Raw genomic sequence first — 25,426 nt, 5'->3', positions numbered from 1 at the left:
TTTAAGTATTTAGTTATGCAGCACAATATCCTTGGTGCAACAACATCAACTGATGCATGGCTAAACACTTATAAGGTCCCAAAAGCGAGACCTATTGGCTATGCCAATGCTTGTTTCAATTGAAAAAGAAAGGCGACCCGAATGTCTGCGGTGCATTGCATGGTTTCCTTTGTATTTGTGATATATTAGCCATTGTTAGTACTCATTCACCTTCTGAACTCCAGCACCGTCATTTTGGGAGTGGTGCAGCAACCCTACTTCTAGCGTTATTGACCATGTCAAGGTTAGTAATCGCTATATAAATGTGATTTAAGTACAATTCATTACAACTGTGTAGCAACATTCAAAATGATCACCTAACATTCTAATTGCATCAATAAAATAATTAATACTTAACAATCCCTCAGTATAGTTCTGGTAATAATAACTTGGCAAGGAAAATGCCTTTGCATTTGCTTACACTGTTGAAAAACGAAGGGTTTGTTGGCCTCTGTGGTGTACTGGGAACACTCTTCGAACCAGATCCTCCACCAACAAGCCATCCTGTAACCCATCTGGTGACACCACGCTGGTCCTCTGTCAAAAGCTGAAAAATATATTTTTTTAAATAGAGACGTTTTATTAAGCAATTGTTAATTCCAAAATACACTAAGAACACTGGCAGATTTTCTTTGTCTTACCTGATCAATATCATTCTTTTCAACACCCAAAATGCTGCCCATCAATCGCAGAACCTCGTGCCGTTTATTTTTGGGTGTATGAAAATGCCCAATGAAAAGATTTCTCATCAGAACCCTAAACCAAACACAGAAGAAATAAATGCATCTGATATCATTATGATTTTAAGGTCAGAATTCAATGATCTAATTTCGTATTTTCTTGATTCATATAATCAAGGGCCACAAAATGAAAGTGAAGAAGCATTAATAATAGAGAGACTAATATAGTAACGAGGCAACTAAAGGGAAATTTTTAAATGCCACCGGTTCAGTAACTGTATTTCAATATAAAGCAATGCTATAATACAGTTGTTCTTAACAGAATACACTAGGATCAACAGGCAATGTGCATTTTGACAACTCTGAGAATGAATTATGCAGACGTTTAGTGAATGACATGGGTATGTTACAGTTCAAACAATGGATTTAAAGGTCCAAACCACACAGCAAGACATACATTAGATCTACTGTTTTCCAATATTGCATCTACAAAAATATTAGACATTGTCCCTATTACGTGGACAGATCATTTTCAATTTACTTTTTCGCTTATGCTCCCTGATGTTAGAATAAACTTGGATGTGGCCTCTTTAATCCTACTCTCATTTCATATATTTTGATTTAGCTCATACATTAAGCCCCCATTTTACTAAAAATTGTAATAAATCTCTCGAAGAGGCAGCTATCCCAAGGATTTGGAAGGAAGCAAAGAAAACTGGTATAGATATGTCTATTCTATCCAATTATCAGCCCGTATGCCTCCTTCCTTATATGGTGAATACCCAGTTGACTGATTTTGTAGAAAATAATAGGCACTTGGATCCTTCTCAGTCGGGCTTTCGGGCAAACAACAGCATGGAGTCTACATTGTTCGCAGTATTGGATGATATCAGGTCGATAGTTGATCAGGGCAAGGCTGCGGCCCTGATCCTACTTGAACTGTTTGCAGCCTTCAATACTGTTTCCCCCAGTTTGCTGATCAAAAGACTCAATGAGTTGGGGGTTTTATTCACACACTCTTAAGTGACTGAGCTCTTTTCTAACAGATAAAACGCAGAGACTACAACAGGCACCTGTAGATCCAGCCCTCGTATCTCTAACTGTGGAGTTACCCAGGGCACCTCGATGAGCCCTACTCTATTTGATATATTTGTTTCGCCTCTTGCAAAGATCATTTCGAAATTGGACTTTGAGGTCACATGCTACACGGATGACATCCAATTGATTATCTCACTGGGTGGGAATCCTGAGAAGACTCGAGGAAAACTTCTTGAGTGCCTCATTGAAGAAGCAACCTGAATGACAAATCATTGCTTAAAACTAAACGCAGGGCATGTCCAAGATGGCGGACGGGTGAGACGCAATTCTCGGTCTCTCTGCAACTACCGCTTTGCTGAGCATCCCTCCAGCCTTCTGTTGCTGGTCCCTATTGAGCTCCGATGGCATAGAAGTGAGCGGAGTGTGGGTCAGACCTGAAGTTGGAACTGCTGCCACCAAATACCCGTGGGCGCAGCCGTGAACGAAAGGCATCCGTGAACGCCAGACTGGGAGGAGGTCGGCAGTGAAGGAACAAGCCAGCAGAAAAGAGCTTGGCTTGGCTGGCCCGTGGCTAGGGGAAAGGGGGCGGTGGGGCTGTAACTAGGCCGCAAAGGACTGCAGAAGTGGGGAGCCCTGGGTGTGACTGTGCTCTCACAGTCTTTGTAAAGGATCTCTCCACTCGGGTCTCAGAGCACAGCAGGAGGCCCCGATTGAGGGCGCTTGGCCGGTGGCCCTGTCTTTGAGCTGGTGCTTTCATACCACGAGGTGAGGAGCCCGGCCGCATGAATGGGGGAGGGGGTGGTTGGGAGCTCTCCTCCCCCTCAACGCATTAAACACTGCTGGCAAGCCCATAAAGAGGGGAAAGCCCCGAGGGGCAAGTGGGTCTAAAGAGGAGGGGGCAGGAAGTACCGGAGACAGCGTGGGGCCTGCAAGTTCATCCCTCCCCCACCATTGGGCCTAGCTAGACTTGTGCCAAGTGAAGATTCGGCTCTACCTTGCTGCGTCACACTAGGCCTTGCCCCCAGCCGGGGGAGACAAGCCACAGACTGCACGTAATGAAGCAAGAAGAGGTGCGAGTGCCCCAGGGAGAGAGAAGGGTCCCTGAACCGGAGAGGAAGTGTGGTGACGAGGGCCCCTGGATCCCCTACTGTGTTGTGACCCTGTGAGAGGCTAGTTCTTGGAGAGATGGGTGAATCTGTGCCCATCAAGCCTCGCATCTCAAAGATCTGTGCATATGGCCTTGGGCCTGAGACACCGGTGCAACGTTTGATTTGAAATTGTAGAAGCTTGTGGCCCGCTGGAGCTCTGGGGTGGGGGGCCGCCTTGTACTGGTCCACAGGAGAAGTCGAGAACACAATCCTCTACCTGGCATTGGTCTCCTACAATAGCGCTCTAGAGCTGTGGTGATTGCCAGGTGCCCAGGGGTCCAGGGCCCTGCGCCTGGGTGGCCTCCCTTGCTCTACAGTCAGAGGCGGACAATCAGAAGTAAGTTAGCTCTCAACGCATGGCGAGACGGACCGACTGGTGATACTGAGGATCGTGGACGAGTGGCTGCTACTGGGGGGCCACTGGAGGGGAGGGCCACTGAAGGACTGGCATGGACCCCCCCCCCACCTTGGACTTTGGGCCTCGCCATACGTTTGTTCGCCGCTTCATGGGATGGTTGCCGGTGTCCCTGTGGCCTCGTGGCTTGCCTTGCTGGCCCGGAGGGGGGCCTTAAACTCCTGTGCTCCTGCTTGGACTTCGCCGTGGCCCCCTGAGGTGTGGGATACCAGCGTCTTGGGGGCGACCACTCTGCCTCTCCTGACCGCCTGTCTACACTGACCCGCACCATGTCCGTGAACAGGGCAAAAAAGGATTGATCACTCAAGCACATGTACAGGACGAGGAGCCCCACAAGATAAACTGCCTGTTATCACTGGGAGCAACGGGGGGACCCTGACAATGGAGAAGGTCCGGTTACCAAGTCTTTCTTAGAGTTCCTCTTTGCATCTCTCAGAGGAGCTCTACAGACCATGAAGGCGGAGCTGTCTGCGGACCTCCGGGAGGTTCGCCGGGACTTGAAGAGGTTGGGGACAGGGTAGCCGCCATGGAAGATCAGCAATCCAACCGAGAGGAAGAAATAGAATGGGTACAACAGGAGGTCCTGTGTCTCAAGGAACACCACCTGGAACTTTAGGGCCACAACGAAAACATGGAAAATCGTTTCCGCCGAAACAACGTTCGTATCCGGGGAGTGCCGGCTCATGCCAAGGGCACGAATCTCAAAGAATACGTTGCAGACCTCTTTTGGCACATTTTGGACCTCTCGGATGAAGCGACGCTGCAACACAATCGTGCGGCCGGGAAAGAACCCGCACGCGACCATTTGGTCTGCATCCACGACTTTTGAACAACAGAAGACATTCTACGTAAAGCCAGAGACTGGCAGTCAGTACAGTTCAGGGGTCACTCACCTGTTCTGTTTCAAGACCTCACATGGATCACCCTGAAAAAGCGCCGAGAATTTCGCCCCGTCACTGAACATTTGCACAAACAGGAATAGCGTACTCAAGGGGACATCCCTTTTAGGATTATCTTTCGCCACAACGGAACACGACACCAACTGAGATCCCTCAAAGAGGCCTGCTCCATACTCAATATTGATGAGCCCTCAGAGATGCCGCAAAAGGTCCACTCCCCTGACAGCAGGAAGCAGAATAATTCTGGGTGGCGCCGCGCCAAGGGAGCACCCATCAAAGCGAAACCGGATTCAGAGACCATGGCTAAAGAACAACGATCCATACTTCAAACTCTCTCTCAGGAGACCACCCTCTCAGAAGCTTCATGAAGAAGACAGGACTATCTGGGATCGCTCATAGCGGCTAGTTTGGAGGGAAAAAAGACGGCAGGCTCGGAGAGACTGGACAACTGCCTTTCGTGATGCTCAAATCCACTGAGGCCTGTACTCCCTCGGGGAGGTTAACCTGTCGATTGTTGGGTTCACAACTGGAACACGCTCCACAACTGTTGTTCCGAGCTGACAAACTATTGTCACTTCATGTTCTAATAAGTGTTACTAGTTTGCACTTCCCTGGGATTTTTACTGTTTTCTTTTCTTTTATTTTCACTCCTTTGCACCAACCACATCTGATTTGCTTCTGCTGCAGCGTTCTAGTAGCTTCTCTCTGCATGCGCTTGCTGTCCTGTCTTTAGGGCCCCAGAGTAAGGGGCGTTCCTCCGCACTACAGGTGCCCGTCCCATGACCCGAGAGCTGCGTATCGTCAGCCTTAATGTCCAGGTTTTAAACAGCCCAGTGAAGCGTGCAGAAGTGTTGTCTCTCCTGGAACAATCAGGCGTGGATATATGCTTCCTACCGGAGACCCATCTGCTTTTCAAAGACACCCTCCGCATACACTCACACTGGTTTCCTCACCAGTATTGGTCCTCTGGCCGTGCGAAGAAGAGCGGGATAGCTATTCTTCTCGCCCAGAAATTCAATGGCAAACTGATATCTACGATTACGGAAATTAAGGGGCGGGTGCTTTTGGTAAGACTACAGTGGGGCACCCTTGCTTTCACTCTGGCTACTACTTATGCTCCGAACGAGTGGCAAGAACCCTTTATCCTCAACGCGCTAGCGGCAGCCCTCACTTCCCCGAATACAGCCAACCTGATCGGGGAGACTTCAATGTGGTGATGGACCCAAATTTAAATCGCTCAAGCCAACGCTCCTCTCAAACAGGAGCCTTCATGTCTGACGGCCTCTGATGGCTAGCGCTCTGCAAAATCTGGCGGCATCTCCATCGCTCCTCGAGGGATTACACCTTTTATTCAGCGGTACACAAGTCATACCGCCGAATTGATCACTTCTTCACGTCCCTGGCCCTAAAAGACTGTCAGAAAGGCGAACATAGTACCCCGATCTCTTTCAGTCCACGCCCGATCGCTTTAACTCTAGGGCTGGATATCTTTCAGCCTTGTACTTCAAACTAGTGACTACGTGATGCTATGGTGCCCAGGGGTCCAGGGCCCTGCGCCTGGGTGGCCTCCCTTGCTCTACAGTCAGAGGCGGACAATCAGAAGTAAGTTAGCTCTCAACGCATGGCGAGACGGACCGACTGGTGATACTGAGGATCGTGGACGAGTGGCTGCTACTGGGGGGCCACTGGAGGGGAGGGCCACTGAAGGACTGGCATGGACCCCCCCCCCCACCTTGGACTTTGGGCCTCGCCATACGTTTGTTCGCCGCTTCATGGGATGGTTGCCGGTGTCCCTGTGGCCTCGTGGCTTGCCTTGCTGGCCCGGAGGGGGGCCTTAAACTCCTGTGCTCCTGCTTGGACTTCGCCGTGGCCCCCTGAGGTGTGGGATACCAGCGTCTTGGGGGCGACCGCTCTGCCTCTCCTGACCGCCTGTCTACACTGACCCGCACCATGTCCGTGAACAGGGCAAAAAAGGATTGATCACTCAAGCACATGTACAGGACGAGGAGCCCCACAAGATAAACTGCCTGTTATCACTGGGAGCAACGGGGGGACCCTGACAATGGAGAAGGTCCGGTTACCAAGTCTTTCTTAGAGTTCCTCTTTGCATCTCTCAGAGGAGCTCTACAGACCATGAAGGCGGAGCTGTCTGCGGACCTCCGGGAGGTTCGCCGGGACTTGAAGAGGTTGGGGACAGGGTAGCCGCCATGGAAGATCAGCAATCCAACCGAGAGGAAGAAATAGAATGGGTACAACAGGAGGTCCTGTGTCTCAAGGAACACCACCTGGAACTTTAGGGCCACAACGAAAACATGGAAAATCGTTTCCGCCGAAACAACGTTCGTATCCGGGGAGTGCCGGCTCATGCCAAGGGCACGAATCTCAAAGAATACGTTGCAGACCTCTTTTGGCACATTTTGGACCTCTCGGATGAAGCGACGCTGCAACACAATCGTGCGGCCGGGAAAGAACCCGCACGCGACCATTTGGTCTGCTTCCACGACTTTTGAACAACAGAAGACATTCTACGTAAAGCCAGAGACTGGCAGTCAGTACAGTTCAGGGGTCACTCACCTGTTCTGTTTCAAGACCTCACATGGATCACCCTGAAAAAGCGCCGAGAATTTCGCCCCGTCACTGAACATTTGCACAAACAGGAATAGCGTACTCAAGGGGACATCCCTTTTAGGATTATCTTTCGCCACAACGGAACACGACACCAACTGAGATCCCTCAAAGAGGCCTGCTCCATACTCAATATTGATGAGCCCTCAGAGATGCCGCAAAAGGTCCACTCCCCTGACAGCAGGAAGCAGAATAATTCTGGGTGGCGCCGCGCCAAGGGAGCACCCATCAAAGCGAAACCGGATTCAGAGACCATGGCTAAAGAACAACGATCCATACTTCAAACTCTCTCTCAGGAGACCACCCTCTCAGAAGCTTCATGAAGAAGACAGGACTATCTGGGATCGCTCATAGCGGCTAGTTTGGAGGGAAAAAAGACGGCAGGCTCGGAGAGACTGGACAACTGCCTTTCGTGATGCTCAAATCCACTGAGGCCTGTACTCCCTCGGGGAGGTTAACCTGTCGATTGTTGGGTTCACAACTGGAACACGCTCCACAACTGTTGTTCCGAGCTGACAAACTATTGTCACTTCATGTTCTAATAAGTGTTACTAGTTTGCACTTCCCTGGGATTTTTACTGTTTTCTTTTCTTTTATTTTCACTCCTTTGCACCAACCACATCTGATTTGCTTCTGCTGCAGCGTTCTAGTAGCTTCTCTCTGCATGCGCTTGCTGTCCTGTCTTTAGGGCCCCAGAGTAAGGGGCGTTCCTCCGCACTACAGGTGCCCGTCCCATGACCCGAGAGCTGCGTATCGTCAGCCTTAATGTCCAGGTTTTAAACAGCCCAGTGAAGCGTGCAGAAGTGTTGTCTCTCCTGGAACAATCAGGCGTGGATATATGCTTCCTACCGGAGACCCATCTGCTTTTCAAAGACACTCTCCGCATACACTCACACTGGTTTCCTCACCAGTATTGGTCCTCTGGCCGTGCGAAGAAGAGCGGGATAGCTATTCTTCTCGCCCAGAAATTCAATGGCAAACTGATATCTACGATTACGGAAATTAAGGGGCGGGTGCTTTTGGTAAGACTACAGTGGGGCACCCTTGCTTTCACTCTGGCTACTACTTATGCTCCGAACGAGTGGCAAGAACCCTTTATCCTCAACGCGCTAGCGGCAGCCCTCACTTCCCCGAATACAGCCAACCTGATCGGGGAGACTTCAATGTGGTGATGGACCCAAATTTAAATCGCTCAAGCCAACGCTCCTCTCAAACAGGAGCCTTCATGTCTGACGGCCTCTGATGGCTAGCGCTCTGCAAAATCTGGGGGCATCTCCATCGCTCCTCGAGGGATTACACCTTTTATTCAGCGGTACACAAGTCATACCGCCGAATTGATCACTTCTTCACGTCCCTGGCCCTAAAAGACTGTCAGAAAGGCGAACATAGTACCCCGATCTCTTTCAGACCACGCCCGATCGCTTTAACTCTAGGGCTGGATATCTTTCAGCCTTGTACTTCAAACTAGTGACTACGTGATGCTATGCTGCAATCCTTTTCCACAGTTGAAGCGATACGTACTGCACTAGTGGATTACCTCCGCAACAATGACAGAGCGGACCCCCTTTCATTGATCTGGGAGGCATTAAAGCTCATTGTGAGGGGACAATTTATCGCCATTGCAGCAGCCAAGGACTGGATGTCCCGGGAGAAGTGCCAGCAACTAGAACAGGAGGTCTCTGAGTTGGAATCGATCCATAAATGTACAGGCGCCCCCATAGTCTCGCGCGAGCTAGAGAAAAAGAGGCTCCAGCTGAAGCACCTTGACCAGGCGGAGCATACCCTTTTGTGACTCAAACATAAATTCTACTTAAGCAGTGACCGCTGCAGATGCATGCTGGCTCAAAGGCTCCGTAGCAAAACTCTCTCCGGCTCTGTGAGCTCTGTCTGAATGGCTGGGGGTGAGGAGGTCCACACGGACACCGGAATAGATGAGGCCTTTAAATATTTTTATAGCGTTTTATAGTCCGACTCGGACTGTCCAAGGGAGACTCGGAGGCTGATCTCCAAGGAGTTTCCATGACACCTTTACCTCTGGAGCTTGCGTCCCAACTTGACCAACCCATACGTATATAGAAGGTGATAGCAGCTATCGCCCGCCTCAAATCTTCAAAGGCGCTAGGGCTGGATGGCTTTTCCGCCAAATTTTATAAAACCTTTTGACAAGAGATAGCCCCTCTTTTTTTGACTCCTTTTTGACTCTGGTTCCCTGACCGACTCGATGCTAAAGGCGTCCATTTCGATGATTCTTAAGCTGTCGAAAGACCCTGGGGACTGTGGGTCATATAGGCCAATTTCTCTTCTCAACATAGAAGCCAAACTCTTCGCAGGTATTCTAGCTGCTCGATTGAATGCTATCATGCCGGGTTTGGTTGATCAGACCTATCCGGCTTCATCCCCATGAGGCAAAGTGGAGATAATACAAAACGTCTCCTGCATCTCATTAACCTCATTCAACTATCACAAAGGAGGCTCTCTTCCTTTCCATCGACTCGGAGAAGGCGTTTGATCGTGTTCACTAGCCAGACCTGCATGTAACCCTCCGCTGAATTGGTTTTTGGAGATAAATTTATCATACTGATACATTGTTTCTATAGCACCACCAGGGCCTCCGTCCGGGTCAACGGGACTTCATCCTCCATGTTCCCTATAGCGTGTGGGACCCGACAGGGTTGCCCCATTTGCTCCTCTTTGCGCTATATATTGACGGATCCAATGACCTCGCTGCCATCCCTGCTCGAGGAGTTGCGTGTGTTTAGTGAGGTATCGGGGTTCAAAGTAAACATCCAGAAATTCTAGATTGCGAACCTCTCAGTCGCCTCTCCGCATGAGAATACACTGCGGGCACGGTTTCTATTAGCGTGGGCAAAGGAGACCATACCGTATTTGGGCGTAAAGTTAGCTCCCACATTGGCAAAGATGCTAGCAGTTAACTATGGCGCCTTTCTTGACCAGACCAATAAGACATTTTCCTCGTGGAGCCATCTGGGGTGGTCTTGGACGGGACGCATCGGCGCAGTTAAAATAACGGTGCTCCTGCGCATACTTTTTATCTTCCAGACCATACCGTTGACCCAGTCGCCTCCTGTCTTATGCAATCTGCAAATCGCTATCAAAAGGTTTATTTGGAATGGCTGGAGGTTGAGTCTCGTCAACAACAAATATCTCGTACACAAGCAGGAGGCGGCGTGGGGCACCCCTTGATCCCATGGCACTTTCAGGCTTCGCAACTTCACTATATCGTAGAGTGGAAAAAATACTGGTCTTTTATGGACCAGACGCTTGCCGGTGTAAATATATGGCGCGAGGTCTAGTTGCCTCGCAAACAAAGCCTCGGGCTGTACTCTTCACCGGTGCCTGTCACGATATTAAAAAAATTGAGACTCTGTTGCCCTTAACACGGGCTGATGACGTTTCCCTCCCGAATGATGCCAATTATTGGCGACCACGACTTCCCTCAGGGGATCAGTTCTGACATTGTCAGCTGCTGGCAGGAGTGGGGCTACAAGTGCGTGGTCTCGCTTTTCTACCACTTGGGGGCTATCCCTTTTGCTCAACTACAACAGGACTACTCGCGCTCTTCGTCAGATGTGTTTCATGATGCCTAGAGGAGACACTGGGTGACCTCCCTGAGCTATGAACCTGGGGCCTCCTGCTCCCTCACCACCTTTGAGAAATGGCTGGTATGTTTGGATGGAGATAAGCACCTCATTTCTGAACTCTATGCTGTACTCACTGACAGTGGCTCTGCTCCAAAATCCAAGGGCCAACTGCGCTGGGCAGACGAACTCTGGCGCTCCATCTCCATCAAAGATTGGAATGACATATTCTATAGGGTTCATCACACTGTGCAAAACATGTCCAGCCTTTAAAGTCGCTTCCTACTGGTATCTCACACCTGCACATATACATAAATGGAATAAGGGGCGGTCGGAAAAATGCTGGCGTGGCTGTGGGCTAACGGGCTTCCTTCTTCACCTCTTATGGCACGGTCCTAAATTGGCCAGGTTTTGTGAACAGGTCTTGAAAGATATTGACCTAGCATTTGACACGACTATACCCCTATACACTGCATAAACGATCTTAGGGTTACCCAACCCCCTGACTTTCCCCCTGCGGTCACTACGGGGCAGGCAAATGGCTTTAGCATTATGCGCTGTGCAGCAAGTAACAGTCGCATGCTGGGGAACAGAGAAAATTCCAGATCATACCTCGTGGCTGCACAAATTATGGGTTACCCTGGCGATGGAACTAATGTCACTGATGGTTAATAACAGGGCGGCTGTTTATCCAGAATTGTGGGCCCCTCTTATTTGGATCCTCTCATTAGAGTTTAGAGAGGAGGCCTGTATGAAATACTTGCAGATACTGCGCTTGCTCCCCCAAGAAGATAGGGAGGACACTTAGACCTCATCATAGCGCTGGACGCAAACCCTGACCCTTTATTAACATCTTTCAGCTAGGCGCCAGAAGTTGGGTGTAATGGTACGGAGGACTAGGCGTTGGTGGGTGATGATGGTTGTCTGGGGTGGGTGATGATGGTTGTCTGGGGTGGGTGATGATGGTTGTCTGGGGTCTTTCCTATCTTTTTGTTTCTCTCCCTTTTTCTTTTCCCTTGATTCTTCTCTTTACAGTTCATTTGGTCTGCTTATCACTGCCGGCCTCCGGGTTGTAGGCTAAGAGCTGTGTACTATATCTTACACTCGATGACGCTGCCGGCTGTTGGTTGTAGGCGGAAAGCTGTGTTAATAAGCAGCAGACCTCACTAAATAGATTTGTTCCATAAACCTAAGCGCAGAATAAACGGAGATCCTGCTATTCGGTGGGGCACAGCTGATCTGGGATGCCTCGTGGTGGCCAGCATCATTGGGAGAGATGCAGGATCATGTTAGAGTTTTCTGTGGCGAATGCTTTGGTATCCTCAAGCTCTTGAGAAGACTGTTCATTTGGATCCTCATAGCCTGGAGGAAGACAATAGTCCAGGCTCTTATAACAAGAAGACTGAACTATAGTAACGCCCTTTTTGTATGCATGGTGGACAACCTGTTCACTAGATTACAGGTATTCAAAAGTGCTGCTGCCAACCTAATCTGTAACATGGACAGATTGAGCTACACTTCGGCCTGTTTGGCAGCCTAACACCGGCTACCCATACGTCAAAGATCTCAATTCAATCCTTAGAGCTAAGCGCACAAAGCCCTTTATAACTCTGGACCTGAGATTCTACAAAATAGAGTAGAATTCTGCATTCCTACTCGTGACCTGAGTTCATAGAACTCAGCCCTTGCAAGAACTATTCGTCGAAAGAGAACTAGAATGGGTAGTCACTCTTTTACTAATTTGGCTGCTGCCCAGCGGAAAGAGCTTCCCCTGGACATCCGTCTTATTGATAATCACAGCAGATTTAGGAAAAACTTAAAAACCAGGCTTTTACCCTGCAAAGGATTTATCTATAAGTGAAGTGTTCTCATTGGATAGGTTTGGTAACTACAGTGCTTCATTAAAGCCAGTGGTGTCTGGTGCGCTGCACTGGAACTTAATTGTCAGCACTGGCACTAATGACAGTCTGCCACATGGTGGCACTGTTTGTCTAATTTGTTTGAGCACAACAACAGATGTTTATTAATTTAGTGCACATTAAAATTACTAAAACCTGCCACCCAAGCCATTCTTATAGCTTTGGGGGCGGGGAATAGTCTGAATTGTCACACTTGTAGGGTATGATGGTTAGTACTAATGTTGATACTGTTATTGGCAGTGCTGGCAGGTGCAAGGGGTGGTCCAAGCGGAAGTGGCCCCCTGACGAGGGCCCCAGCACTTATTTTATTACAAAATATGCACTGGGTGAATCCTTAGCGATGTGACAACCCCCAGGGGATACGTGTTGCGCGTTAGAAATACAATAAATAACTAAATCATCAATGCACTTCAAAATACAGCCTTCAAACAGGCAACATCTTATGCAGAATTGTGTGGCACATAATTTTACATATTTAACAGCCAAGATGCTTATTCTGTTCACTAGATGCAGTCTTATGCCTTCATTTTGACTGGTGGTATCCCCCAGAGAGTTAAATACTGGGAGCTACCAACTAGGGCCATTATAGGTAGCCCGGTGTCGCCAAACCAGCTATTACAGGCCCTGGAGACACTGGGTCCAGTTGAAACATGTGCTGTGCCAGGAAAAGCACAGCCTGGCCCAAGGTCACCCCCTGCAGCGCTGCAATATAGCATACAACACTATCCCAAGCTTAAACTTCCCTAGCTTGCTCTTTTCCCTATCATATCCCCTTCCTCTTTCCCACAAAAACCCACCATCCCACTTGCTGACATTTCCCACCTGGCCTTAACAGGTTGAAAATGTCAACAGATGTGTCCACGAAATCGGGGGGCGGGGGGAGGGGGGGGGGGACACGACGAAAATATATCCAAGTTTCCCAGACCCGAGTGGGCATTTATACTTCAGGGACAAATCTTATAACTGCTCGACTTTTGTGTGGCAATACCAACTGGAATTGAGATTCTGGCCCTAGTATCCCTGTACCAAATCCGGTAAACTGGTAATGAGGGCCCTTGTCTCTTATCTTTTCTTGATGTTCAAAATAAATGTATTTACCTTACGGTGAACTGATGTGTGTGTCGTGACAAAAGTGTTGTGGCTGTTGCTGTGCACACAGAAGCACAAGGAAGATGAAACAAGCATCAAAAGTTTTGCTTATTCCATAGCATATGGTATGTGTTATTTTCTACCATAACATTGCAGTTGATTAGAACCGAAAGCTATTTGAGCTACTAACGCCTTGAAGTGTTACTTGTTTTGACCAACTTCAGAAGGATAAAAGATGCGTTAGCTAGAAGATTTCATGTTTCTTATGGTTATCCACGGCAAAACACTGGGCCCTGATGTATTAAAATGACTATATGTGTCAGCTCTTTAGTTATCTGAGTTGGTTAAGCCTCCAGTGCAGAGTTCTGTGGGTATCCATGAGGACTGAACATCCAATATTACAAGGAGGTGAATTTTGCAAAGAGCAAAAATGTGTATTCTTACATAGGAAGGAATAGTAGATTGAGGGGGCTACTTTTGCATGCAAATGCACTCTTGTGAAGTTAAAGGGTGATAGTCTGAGTAGAAGCAGCAAGTATTCAACCTGTGAACGGCATTCAATTTACATACAACACAGAACAATTTTTTTATTTTTTTATTGAGTTTTTCTATTGTCCAAAAAAAAAAGAGAGTCACAATAATTTTGCACATGGCACAGTCCCTTGCCCGAGAGGCACATAGATCAGAAAACATGAAAACAATCCTTTATTCCCCAAAATATACATAAGTTCAGGTTTTTTCTTTTTTCCAGACTTATTTTGAAACATTCTCTTACCACCTCCTGATAGGTTCCCATATACGCTTTCCTAAAATTCAACCCTTTTTCCCCTTCTTATCATATATCCCTTTTTCCAGATTATATACTGACAACAGTCTAGCCAACCATTGATGGAATGTTGGGGCTACCTTATCCAGCCATGCTGTTGCCACACAGATTTTCAAAACTGACATAGCCATGAACAAGAAATATGACGAGCTAGCCTGCTCATTTCCCCCACCTACCCCAAGGAGAACCCATGCTGGCGTAAGAGCAACATTAATTTCTAGATTTATATCTTTAAAAAGATTCAATAGCCCTGAGCAGCAAATTAAGTTGTGGACATAGCGCAAAAATATGGATGATATCAGCCTCGCCGCTGTCACACCAGGGGCACGTAATTCCTGTTGTTCCCCCCCATTGAGCAATCCTATCAGGTGTATGGTATAAAGAATATATCATCTTATAATGTTGGGCCTGTAGTGCTGCTGAGCAGAGTATGGTCCGCCCCAACTCTAGAGAGTCCTGAAAGCAATCCTGGTCGACCTGGAGCTTATCTGCCCATATTTTTCCAGATCATCGCTTCTTAAGACAGACAGTTCAGCATAGATTTTCCTTATAGAACATTCTGCCCCGCCCTCAATGACATCCAGAATCCTATTTTTACAGAACCCGGCAGTGCCGCCCTGTTTATTCATCAAATAACTCAGAACTTGCAAAAACTTAAAAAAATTATTCCTAGTGATACCATACTTTCCTTGGATTTCGCTAAACTGTAAGCGCCTTGAGCTCCCATGAGGTCCCCCAATTTCCGAATCCCCAGCCGCCCCTAATCACCCATAACAGTATCTGCAAATATTTCTCCTGGAAGAGATACATTCCCTTCAATCCGAGTATAGGCGTTGAATCTACCCAGCCCCAGTTTTTTTACAAAATGATGCCCAAATTTTAAAGCCTGCTATAAGTGTCTTAAATCTGGTTCTTTTATAGTACCCAGGATCTGTATATTTCAGGAAGCAGTTTCCTGCATCTTCACCAATAAGTATTGCAAATATATCAGTTGATCCTATATTAACCTGCGGATCTAAGGTGTCTCCTCCCATAAGCCCACTCATGTACTGGAAGGCTGCTGCCCAGTAATATAACTTAAAATCGGGAACTGCCCATCCTCAACCTATCCCTAGGAAGAGTTATAAATCGAAGGGCTCTCCTGGTTTTCCCTTGTGCCCATATGGATCTGTTGATCAAACATTTAATTGCCGCAAACCATTTACCTTCAAATATCAATGGGATTGTCCTAAACAGATAGAGGAATTTGGGCAAAATGATCATTTTAACCACGTTAGAGCGCCCAACAAGGGAAAGATGAAGGTTATGTATCCTATCGAGATCTTTCTTACTTTTAACCATTATAGGTTCAATATTGTGCTCTACGATCTTATCTAAATCTGCTGATATACTAATACCGAGATACCCAGCCGATTTGACTACCCGCACATCGTTACAAACCACCTGGCTATTCTTAATAATCTGTGTCTTGGGGCCATTGAACGCATATTCCGATATCCGACCGAATACCTCAGCCTCCGTTTCTACTTCCACAATTGCCCTAGTCGGGGAAGAAGTCACTATCACAACGTCGTCCGCATAAACTAAAGTTTTAAACAGTTGGCCCTGAATCTTAATCCGAATATTTTGGTCGTTTAATTCCAACTTACGAATCAGCGGATCGATGTAAACCGCAAATAGCAGTGGTGAGCATGGACACCCTTGGCGCGTACCTCGTTTAATCTGCACTGCCGATGTATGCCCTCCGTTGATTCTAAGCTGGGCTGTGGGAGATCGGTAAAGTGCCTGAATTGCCCTAATAAACCCTACTCCAATACCACACCACGATAGAGCAGCCCAAAGGTAGTCCCAGGAGACCCGGTCGAATGCCTTTTCTGCATCCAAGAACATAACCGCCAAAGGTTCTCCTGAGACTTCCGTGGCATCAAATAAAGTGATTACGGGGCGTGGCTTGGGCAAGATGGCCGATCGGACCTAATCCGAGTCGGCTCCCACGCCACCCTGGGCTTACCCCGGTTGCAGCGCTGTCCCAGGGCGCCTAGGCAGGCCGGACACCTACTAAGTGCCATGGCAGGCTGGTGGGCACTCGCGGAGGTGGTCGAGTCGAGCACTGTGGACGAATGAAGCACCCGACGCTTACGAGTGCGGCAGCGCCTGAAACAAGCAAGATGGCAAGCCCCGGGGACGGATCCGCGCTCCGCGCCAGACTAAGGAGACGATCCGGCGGAGTCTGACCAAGAGGCGGGCACCTTTGCTTCCCACTGGGTGCTTCCGCGGGGGTCCGGGCCCGGGGAGGCGGAGCGTGGGCCGGTTGCCGACCCGCTGGAGATTCCTATGAGGCTGCAGGCTGTGACGCTGACGGGACCCACGACCCGACGGCCCCGGATGTGGAGGCCGCGCTGGGGGCTGATCGGAGTGTGATCGGGGACTGCACGGAGCTGCACAGAGGAGGGAGCTGACGGCTGGGTGCCGGTGGAGCTGAGGGTGCTGGAAAGGTGGAGCGATCTGTGAGCCGCTGTACGAGACCCTGCACGACGGGCCCGCGGGTGGAGCAGTCCTGGGGCTCTGGTGAGTGCGGCGTTCCCTCGTGGACAAGCCGAGAGACATCAGCTGCGTGCCCCCCCCCCCCCCCGAGGGGTTGGTGAGGGACTTCGGCGGGGATCACGCAGGTCCAGGTCGGGGGTGACGTGCGAGGCCTGGTGAGCCCCCGGGGATCGAGCGGCGGCTTCGGCGTGGGGGGCCTGTAACGGCTGTTGCGCGACTTCGGAGTGGACTGCGAGCCCGGGTGCTGCTGGGGATCCGGCGGTGGCCTTCCCGAGCCCGGGGGTGACACCCTGCTGACCTCTGCGCCCACCTAAGCTGTACAGTGCGGCACCGCGTGATAGCAGCGCGCCCGCCGAGAGGCCCTTTTCTCACTGGCCGCACGCGGGGCCGACCGGGGGAGGCCTTATGCCGGCTAAGAAGGGACAGGCAAAGCGCAACGCCTCAGTGACTGCCTTCTTCAGCCCGGCGGATAGGAGAACTTCCAGGGCTCCAGCCGACCCATCGGGGGCAATGGCGCTCACCAAGAAGGACCTCCTGGCCTCACTAAGAGACTTCAAAACTGAACTGCGGGAGGAGATAGGACGGGATGTCCAACGCTCAATCGACCAGTTGCACTCGGACCTGCGAGACCAGCTGTCAGGCCTCCGGCAAGATGTCGACGCGGTGGGCACGCGGGTGGTGGAGCTGGAGGCGCGGCACCAAGACTTAGACAGCAGGTCCTCAGACCACTCGCGACGGATCTAGGCCCTCCAGGATCAATTGACACAGACGCAGCTCAAGGCTGAGGACCTGGAGAACCGCGCCCGGCGCGATAACATCCGCGTGCGTCACTTGGAGGAGCGGGCGGAGGGCCACGATCTAGAGGCATTCTTGGAGGGCCTTTTTTGCGGAGGTGGTGAAGCCACAATCCTTCAAAATCAAGGTCGACTGGGCGCATAGGGTGGGCTCCCTGGCGCCAGGGGACAGACAGCGGCCGAGAGACATACTGGCTAAATTTCACTCCTACAAAGTCAAGGAGGCTGTCCTGGCGGCGGCCAGGGCGTCTTCGGAGGTCTCGTTCCAGGGCTTTTCGTGCTCGCTGTTGCAAGACCTATCCCCGGCTACACTGGCGAGGCGACAATCCTTTCGGCCACTGACGACTAAGTTGAGAGCGGAGCGCATTAGATACCGCTGGACCTTCCCCTTTGGCCTATCATTTGAATACCAAAACAAGCAGCGGACTGTTGTGGATCTGGCGGCCGGCCGGGCCATACTGGGACTTTCCCCATCGGGAGACGAGCAGGAAGAGGTGGGGGTCTCGGCGGCCGGCAGGTCCGGGGCGAAGGCCGGGGAGTGGGCCACGGTGGGTCGCACTCCTCCCCGATGAATCCACGGGGGAAGCCATTTAGAGGACGACTTCGCTACGGAATGGGATCCCGTGTAACTGCTGCAGACCCGCGGGGCTCCGCTTGGACGATGCCACACCGGGGCTTGCCGCCAGGATTGGAGGAAGGGTCGCACTGGGCGGTGGATTGCAGGATTCGGCGTGTTTGGTACTTGGGTGCAGCATTTGAAGATGTTTTTCATCTTTCATCTTTCTTGTGTTTATTGAGATTTATGCAACCGGGGTGGGGGTGGGCGGGTTGTCATGGCCCTCCGAGACCTCTGCTCCTGGATGTTGTGTGAGCTTGGGGTTCTCAGGCTGTTCTTTTCTCTTCTTTTTTTCTTTTCTATCTATTTTTCTCTTTTCTTGCCTTGGAGAGGGGGGGGGGATCTTCCCGAGGGTTGGGGGTGATGGAGGGGAGGTGGGGGGGGGGGGCGGACCTGGAGACTTGCTTCTGCCGGTAGACTACTACCAAACCCACGATGGCTTTATCCATAGGTTCATGGAATGTGCAGGGGCTTAATTCCCCCCAGAAACGTCAGAGAGTGCTGAAACACATCTTAGTAAGGGGGACGAACATAGGTTGCGGCATAGGTCATACCCACTCACATACAGTTCCTCAGCCACCACCAAGCATAGGGGGGTAGTGTTGTTGTTTCACAGCGGGGTAAAGTTCCAACCCTTAGAGATGTGCTCGGATAGGATGGGGAGATGGGTGATGGTGAAGGGGGTCCTTAGGGGTCAGAAATGCACTTTTACTACGGTATACGCGCCTAATACCGGTCAGGCAGTGTTTCTGTCCACCTTTTGCGCAAAATTGGAGCAGTTTGCAGAAGGCTCGGTCATCTTGATGGGGGACTTTAATCTGGTATGGCAGACGGATCTTGATAGTTCTCACTCGCAGAGGGCGGATTCGGGTTCCTTTTCCCCAGCTTCCAAGCAACGCTTTTCGGATCTGGGCCTTTGCGATGCATGGCGCACATTCCACCCCTCCACGAAAGATTATACCCATTTTTCTCATGTCCATCAGTCTTATTCCCGTCTGGATTATATTTTCATTAATCATTTTTTGTCGGGGTCCTTAAGAGATGCACATATTCTTCCCCTCTCCGTTTCTGACCATAGTCTGGTCATGATCACACTCTATTGGGCTGGCCCGCGGGACCGCCAGCGCAAATGGTACTTCCCCGCCTCCCTCACTAGGGACATTGTGCTGCGCAAATCACTCCGTGAGACCATAGATGAATACTTTGCCCTCAATAGCGCGGAGGAGACCTCTGAGCTGATACGTTGGGACGCCTTTAAGGCGGTGCTTAGGGGCCAGTGCATCGCACTTAATTCTGCGCTCAACCGGCAGAGAGCAGCGTAGCGGGAAGGACTGGAGGAGGAGCTGGTGGCCACGGAGCAGGCCCATAAGGCCAAGCCCTCGCGCATCACTTTACGACCCCTTACGGCATTGCGGGGCAAATTGAAGTCAATATACGCAAACAGGGCCGAGCTTACCCTTTTACGCCTACGTCACACCTCGTCCATTCAGGGGAATAGGATTGGGAGGCATCTAGCCCGACAGCTCCGAGTTAAAAGGGACAAGGAATATATTGAGGGGATTCGAGACGCTGCGGATGCGCTCACACACTCCGACGAGGGGAAGGCGGACTGTTTTCGCTCCTTCTACAGCAAATTGTACACATCTGATTCTCTTGAGGCCTCAGTGCAGGAAGACTATCTGCAGGGGCTGTCGCTCCCCCAGGTCGCCGCCTCTACCAATGCGGACCTTTGCGCTCCTATCTCATTAGAAGAGGTTACCAAAGCCATTATGGCGCTTAAACTCAATAAAGCACCCGGGCCCGATGGCCTCACAGCCCTATTTTACCGTACTTTCGCGCCGGACCTGGCCCCGCGCTTGCAGTCTCTTTTTTTTTTTTTTTTTTAAACCGTTTATTACAAAATTAAAAAAATATACACAGATGGGCCTACAACCTTCAGACCGGCCGCTAGCTGACAGAAGGAGCATATGGTACAAACAATAGCGCACATGCTGCGGCAAAGGGAAATGCACAGGAGTTGGCAGCGTTGATAGCCCCACCATCCGGAACCCATATAACGGTTTCTTTTTGATATAAATAACCACAAAAAACAAATCCACAAGGCGACCCACAATCGGAAACAGCAACATGTGCTCCCCTAGAAGGGGGACCCTACCAATCCATAGGAGTATCAAGGGGGGGAAAAGGTCAGGACAGGGACTAGGTGGACTCAGTGCCCGGTACCGGGGCGATAAACCGGCTAAGGGGACGGGGACGGAGACGGATCGGGCAATAACGGCGGGGGACAGATTCCCCCGCGGTAGGCGTTCCAGGGGCCCCATACTTTCACCCATGTCCCAGGCTTACCTCTCGCAACATACACCACCTTTTCCCGAAACATGCACCAGTCCATGTTGTCCTTCCAGGCCGAGACGGTCGGCGACCTCTGGGAACCCCACAGTTGGGCGATGCCGCGTTTGGCCACCATGTATCCCAGAGTCACCCACCACGTCTGCGGCGCCGAGTAGTCGGTTGGTTCCCACACATTCAGAAGGCATCTCCTCGCTTCAGGCGGCAGCGACACACGCGTAACCACCCGCAGGACCTCATGCACACCACGCCAGAATCGCTCCACCTCCGGGCAGTCCCACAAAATATGAAGAAAGGTCCCCAAGGAACCACACCCACGCTTACACAGCCCGTCCACAGCATAACCCATACGCAATAGCCTTGGCCCCGTGACGTAGACCCTATGGAGTATCTTGAGCTGGACGAAGCGAAGGCGGGCCGGTATGGCCACCTCTTTCGGGGAGGCCACCGCAGAGACCCAGTCCTCGTCGTCCAGCTCCAAGCCATCGGCAACCCATGCCTCACGAAGGTTAGTTAGCAATCCCGCGCGGTCATTGATAAGTTTTTTATAGATTAGTGAGATCGTGCTTTCCGGTACATGTCCATCTAGCACTCTGTCCTCCAGAGGGGAATACTCCGGGATGGAGGCAACATCCGGGAAGACGGAGCCTAGCGTTTGACGGATCTGCATATACCGAAAGTACTCCCTGTCCTGCAACTGGAATTCCGTCTGCAGCATCTCGAAAGTTTTGAATCCCCCCCCCTAGTCCAAAGATCACCCACCCTGCTGATGCCTATCATGTCCCACCTCTCGAAGCCCTTCGAAGTCCACAGGGTGCCCAACTGCTCAGCTGCGTATAGTGGCGACGCCCGGGTCAAACGATCTTTCCACCCCATCGCTACATTAGCCGCGTGCCACACTTGTACCATGACACGCGTGGGCCCCGTCAGACGTGCGTCGAGCGAGCTGGAGTAAAGCACACGGTTATAATCACCATCCGGCAGTAACATCTTATCCATTTCAAAGGCCGGGTTTAGAGCGGGCCCGTACATGCCGTGATTAATCGCAGCCAGCTGGGAGGCCCAATAATACCGCTTGATATCCGGGAGGGCAATCCCCCCGTCATACCATGGGAGCGTCAGCTTCGCCAGAGCGATACGCGGTCTCCCCTCCCAGAACAGGCGGCGCTGCAAACTCTCGACTTCGCGGAAGTAGCGCGCCGGGACGACGTCCATTGTGTTCTGCAGAGCGTACAGGAAACGCGGCAGCGACATCATCTTAAACAATGCCGCCCGGCCGAGCGGCGAGAGCGGCAAGCGCCTCCAACGTGCGACATCCTCCTTCAGGCGCTGGAGGGGGGGAAGCAAGTTCTGACTATATCGGGCCTCCGCATCCAGGGTAATGAAGAGCCCCAGGTACCGAAATCCCCGTGGGGTGATCTGGATAGGACAGCCCCGCGGAAGGATAGGTTCCTCCCCAGAGAGAACATAGACGCACGATTTAGCCCAGTTGATGACAAGGCCGGAATTAAGACCAAACGAATGCAATACATCAACCAGTACTATCAATGACTTACGTGGGGAAGCCAGGTATAGGAGAATATCGTCAGCGTAGAGAGATACGCGGTCCTCATACTCGGGGGTCCAGCGGAGACCACGAATAGAAGGTTCCCACCGCAGCCACTCCGCCAGGGGCTCCAAGGCGAGCACGAAAAGGAGCGGCGATAACGGGCAGCCCTGCCGCGTGCCTCTGCCCAGCTCGAATGGAGCCGATACTCTACCGTTCACGACCACCTGTGCCAGCGGGCCAGAGTACAGCAATTTAACCCAACTGATAAACCCAGGGCCAAACCCGAATTTCGCGAGCGTCGCCCAAATATATGGCCATTCCAGTGTGTCAAACGCCATAGTGGCGTCCAAGGACACCAAGATGGCCGGCTCCCGTATGTACGGAACACGTGCGAGCACCCCATGCAAACGCCGCAGGTTAAGCGCTGTGTTGCGATGGGGGATGAAGCCGGACTGATCTTGGTGAATCAAGTCACACACTACGCCGACCAGCCGATTGGCCAACACTTTGGCAAGAATTTTGGGCTCCGCATTCAATAGCGAAATGGCCCGATAGGATGTGACTCGGTCCCGTGGCCTCCCCTCTTTGTGGATAACCACAATTGTAGCCAGACGCTGGTCTAGCGGGAGGGAACCCGTCGAGTGGGCCGCAAGGAACATAGCACGGAGATGTGGTGCCAGCGTATCCGGTCGCAGTTTATACAACTCGATGGGAAGACCATTAGGACCCATGGCCTTGCCGGAAGCGACCGAGCGTATGGCGAGGGCAATTTCGTCAGAAGTTGGAGCGGCGTCCAACGACACTCTGTCCTCCTCCGAGAGGGAAGGCAGCGCGATATCTCTGAGCAGGGCATGGGAATCCTCTTCAGAGCGGGAGGACACCGGGGAATACACCTCACGGAAATAGTCTGCAAAGCAAGAAACAATTTCTTCCGGTTCAGTGACACACACACCATCCTGTTTCTCAATCAAGGGGACAACTCGACTCGCTCTCTCCTTTTTGTCCAGCCACGCAAGCAATTTACCAGCCTTATCACCCACATCATACAGTCTCCCCTGTTGCTCTCTACTGAGGCCCCTGGCCGCCTCCGTGACGAGGGCCTTATAGGCCGCTTGCTTGAGTCGGAGAACATGTAATTTGTTATCCGTCACCCCACATTCTAGATCACCCTCCAACTCTGTTATCTCAGCTTCAACACGGGTCACCTCCTCCTGCTCGCGCCTCCGGGAGTGGGAAATAAGGGACAGGGCCTCTCCTCGGAGTACCGTCTTGAACGCCTCCCACAGTGAGACCGCCGATGACACAGACCCCATATTCTCGTCAAAGTAGCGCTTAAGGGACTTAACCAACTCCGCGCGGATGGTGGGGTCACGCAGGTACCAGGGATTAATCGGGACCACCCTACCCTCTCCCCTCGGAAGAATATCAAAGCGCAACAAGAGCGGGGAGTGGTCAGAGATACCCCGTGCCAAATGGCTCACCTCTCCCACCCTCCCCACATGAGCCGCCGGAACCAGGACATAATCTAGCCGTGAAAGACTACCATGAACCCCGGAGTGGAAGGTATACTGGAGCTGCGTGGGATGTTTCAAACGCCAACAATCCACCAGCCCCAAGGTATCCAAGAGGCCAGGCAACCACGCCTGGGCCCGGGGGAGATCCCTAGGGGGGTGACGGTCCACAGTTCCGGAAACCACAGCATTAAAATCCCCCCCCACCACTAGAATCCCCTCCGGAAGGCCAAGGAGGAGGCGCCCCAGGTCCGCAAAGGTGGTCGTCTGCAGCCCCGGCGGGACATATACTGACACAAAAACGACCACTCTGCCCTCCATTCTGCCCACCAAAACCGTGTAGCGTCCCCTGTCGTCATGGAGCACCTCATCAATCTCCAACGGGAGCGAGTTCTTAACCATAATGCCCACACCCCTTGAACCAGACGTGAAGCCCGAATGGGCCACAAGGCGGTAGCCCCGTCGATTCATAGCACGAAAGGAGTTGCCAATGAGGTGTGTCTCCTGCAGAAAAACTATATCGGGCGAAATTCGCTTCAAGAACTGCAGGACCACACCTCGTTTTATCCTGTCCCCCAGTCCATTAACATTCCAGGACAACAAACTCAGTCCCCTACCCCCCCCATCATAAACAGAAGCCATCGCTCGTCCCCCAGAGAGCACTTTAAAGATGACACAATGATACATTTGCCTTGTGGTATAAACGAACAACACCCCACCCCAACCCACCCGCCCCAACAAAACTCCCCCCTCCCTGCACCCCTGCATGAGCCCGGACAGCCCCCCCAACTTGCAGTGTGCCTGTCGCCCCTATATAATGAAACTAGCTAGACCCCCTAGAGGAGGAAAGAGTACCCCTCCCAGAACCCTCACAACCTCCCTGGGAGAGGAAAGAACAAAGACAGAAGCTTAGTCGAAAGTGGCATCATAGTCGTCCAGAGTGAGGCCCAATATCAACCCCTCAGTCCCGATCCAGTGGGCCGTCTCCCCCCGCCGCCCCCCCCCCCGCCATCCCGACCACGATCCCCAGACAGAGTATCCAGCCAGTCCCCGGCTGCTTCGGGACGATCAAAAAAGTGCGAGCGACCATCCACCTCCACTCGCAGCTTGGCCGGGAAGAGCATGGCATATTTTAGGTTCATGTCCCGAAGTCGGCGCTTGACGCCCAGGAAGCTCAGTCTCTGCTTTTGGACCGCTTGGGTAAAATCAGGGTAAAAGTTCACCTCCATATTTTCCAGCTTAATCGGCCCTTGCAGTCTGGAGGCTTGCAAGATCGCGTCCCTGTCCCGAAAGTTAAAAATCCGGGCAATGAGAGGTCGCGGAGGGGCCCCGACCTTCGGCCTTCCCCCGGGAACTCTGTGGGCCCTCTCCACGGCAAAAAATTTACTCAGTCCCCGAGGCTGGAGATGGGTAGCGATCAGGTCTTCCACAAAGAGATCCGCCGCCGCTTCCTCCCATCCCTCGGGCACCCCGATGATGCGGATGTTGTTCCTCCGGGCCCGACTCTCGGAATCCTCAAGGCGCCGATCCATAAGCGCACTCGCCTGACGAAGTCGGCGCACCTCCGTTTGTAGGGCCGCCACCTCAGTCGTGAGGCCCGATGCGGTGTGGGCCAAAGAATCAACCCGGTCGTTGGTCTTAGAGAGATCAGCCCTCACCAGGCCAACATCCACTAGGACCGCGTCGATTTTATGTGCCAGGGTATCGAACCGCTGGCCCACCGAGGCCTTCATCTCGGCAATGGCGCCCATGACGTCTTGCAGAGTCAGATCCGTGGGCAAGTCCG

General features: G+C 51.6%; 1 protein-coding gene across 2 annotated transcripts in view; it reads right to left on the bottom strand.

Moving 5' to 3' along the window:
- Positions 1-25,426, bottom strand: part of TRIP11 (thyroid hormone receptor interactor 11) — a 417,310-nt gene that overhangs the window by 13,797 nt on the left and 378,087 nt on the right. For both annotated transcript variants that reach the window (XM_085626513.1, XM_085626514.1), the window contains exons 18-19: positions 681-795; positions 461-586 (exon numbers count right to left, since the gene is read on the bottom strand). In XM_085626513.1, the coding sequence (XP_085482639.1) occupies positions 461-586; positions 681-795 (241 nt within the window). The remainder of the gene's footprint in view (positions 1-460; positions 587-680; positions 796-25,426) is intronic.

This window comes from Triturus cristatus, chromosome 9, assembly GCF_964204655.1.
Source record: "Triturus cristatus chromosome 9, aTriCri1.1, whole genome shotgun sequence".
Taxonomy (NCBI): Eukaryota; Metazoa; Chordata; class Amphibia; order Caudata; family Salamandridae; genus Triturus; species Triturus cristatus.
The sequence above is the reverse complement of the archived record's forward strand: the minus strand, read 5'-3'. Positions and strand labels throughout refer to the sequence as shown.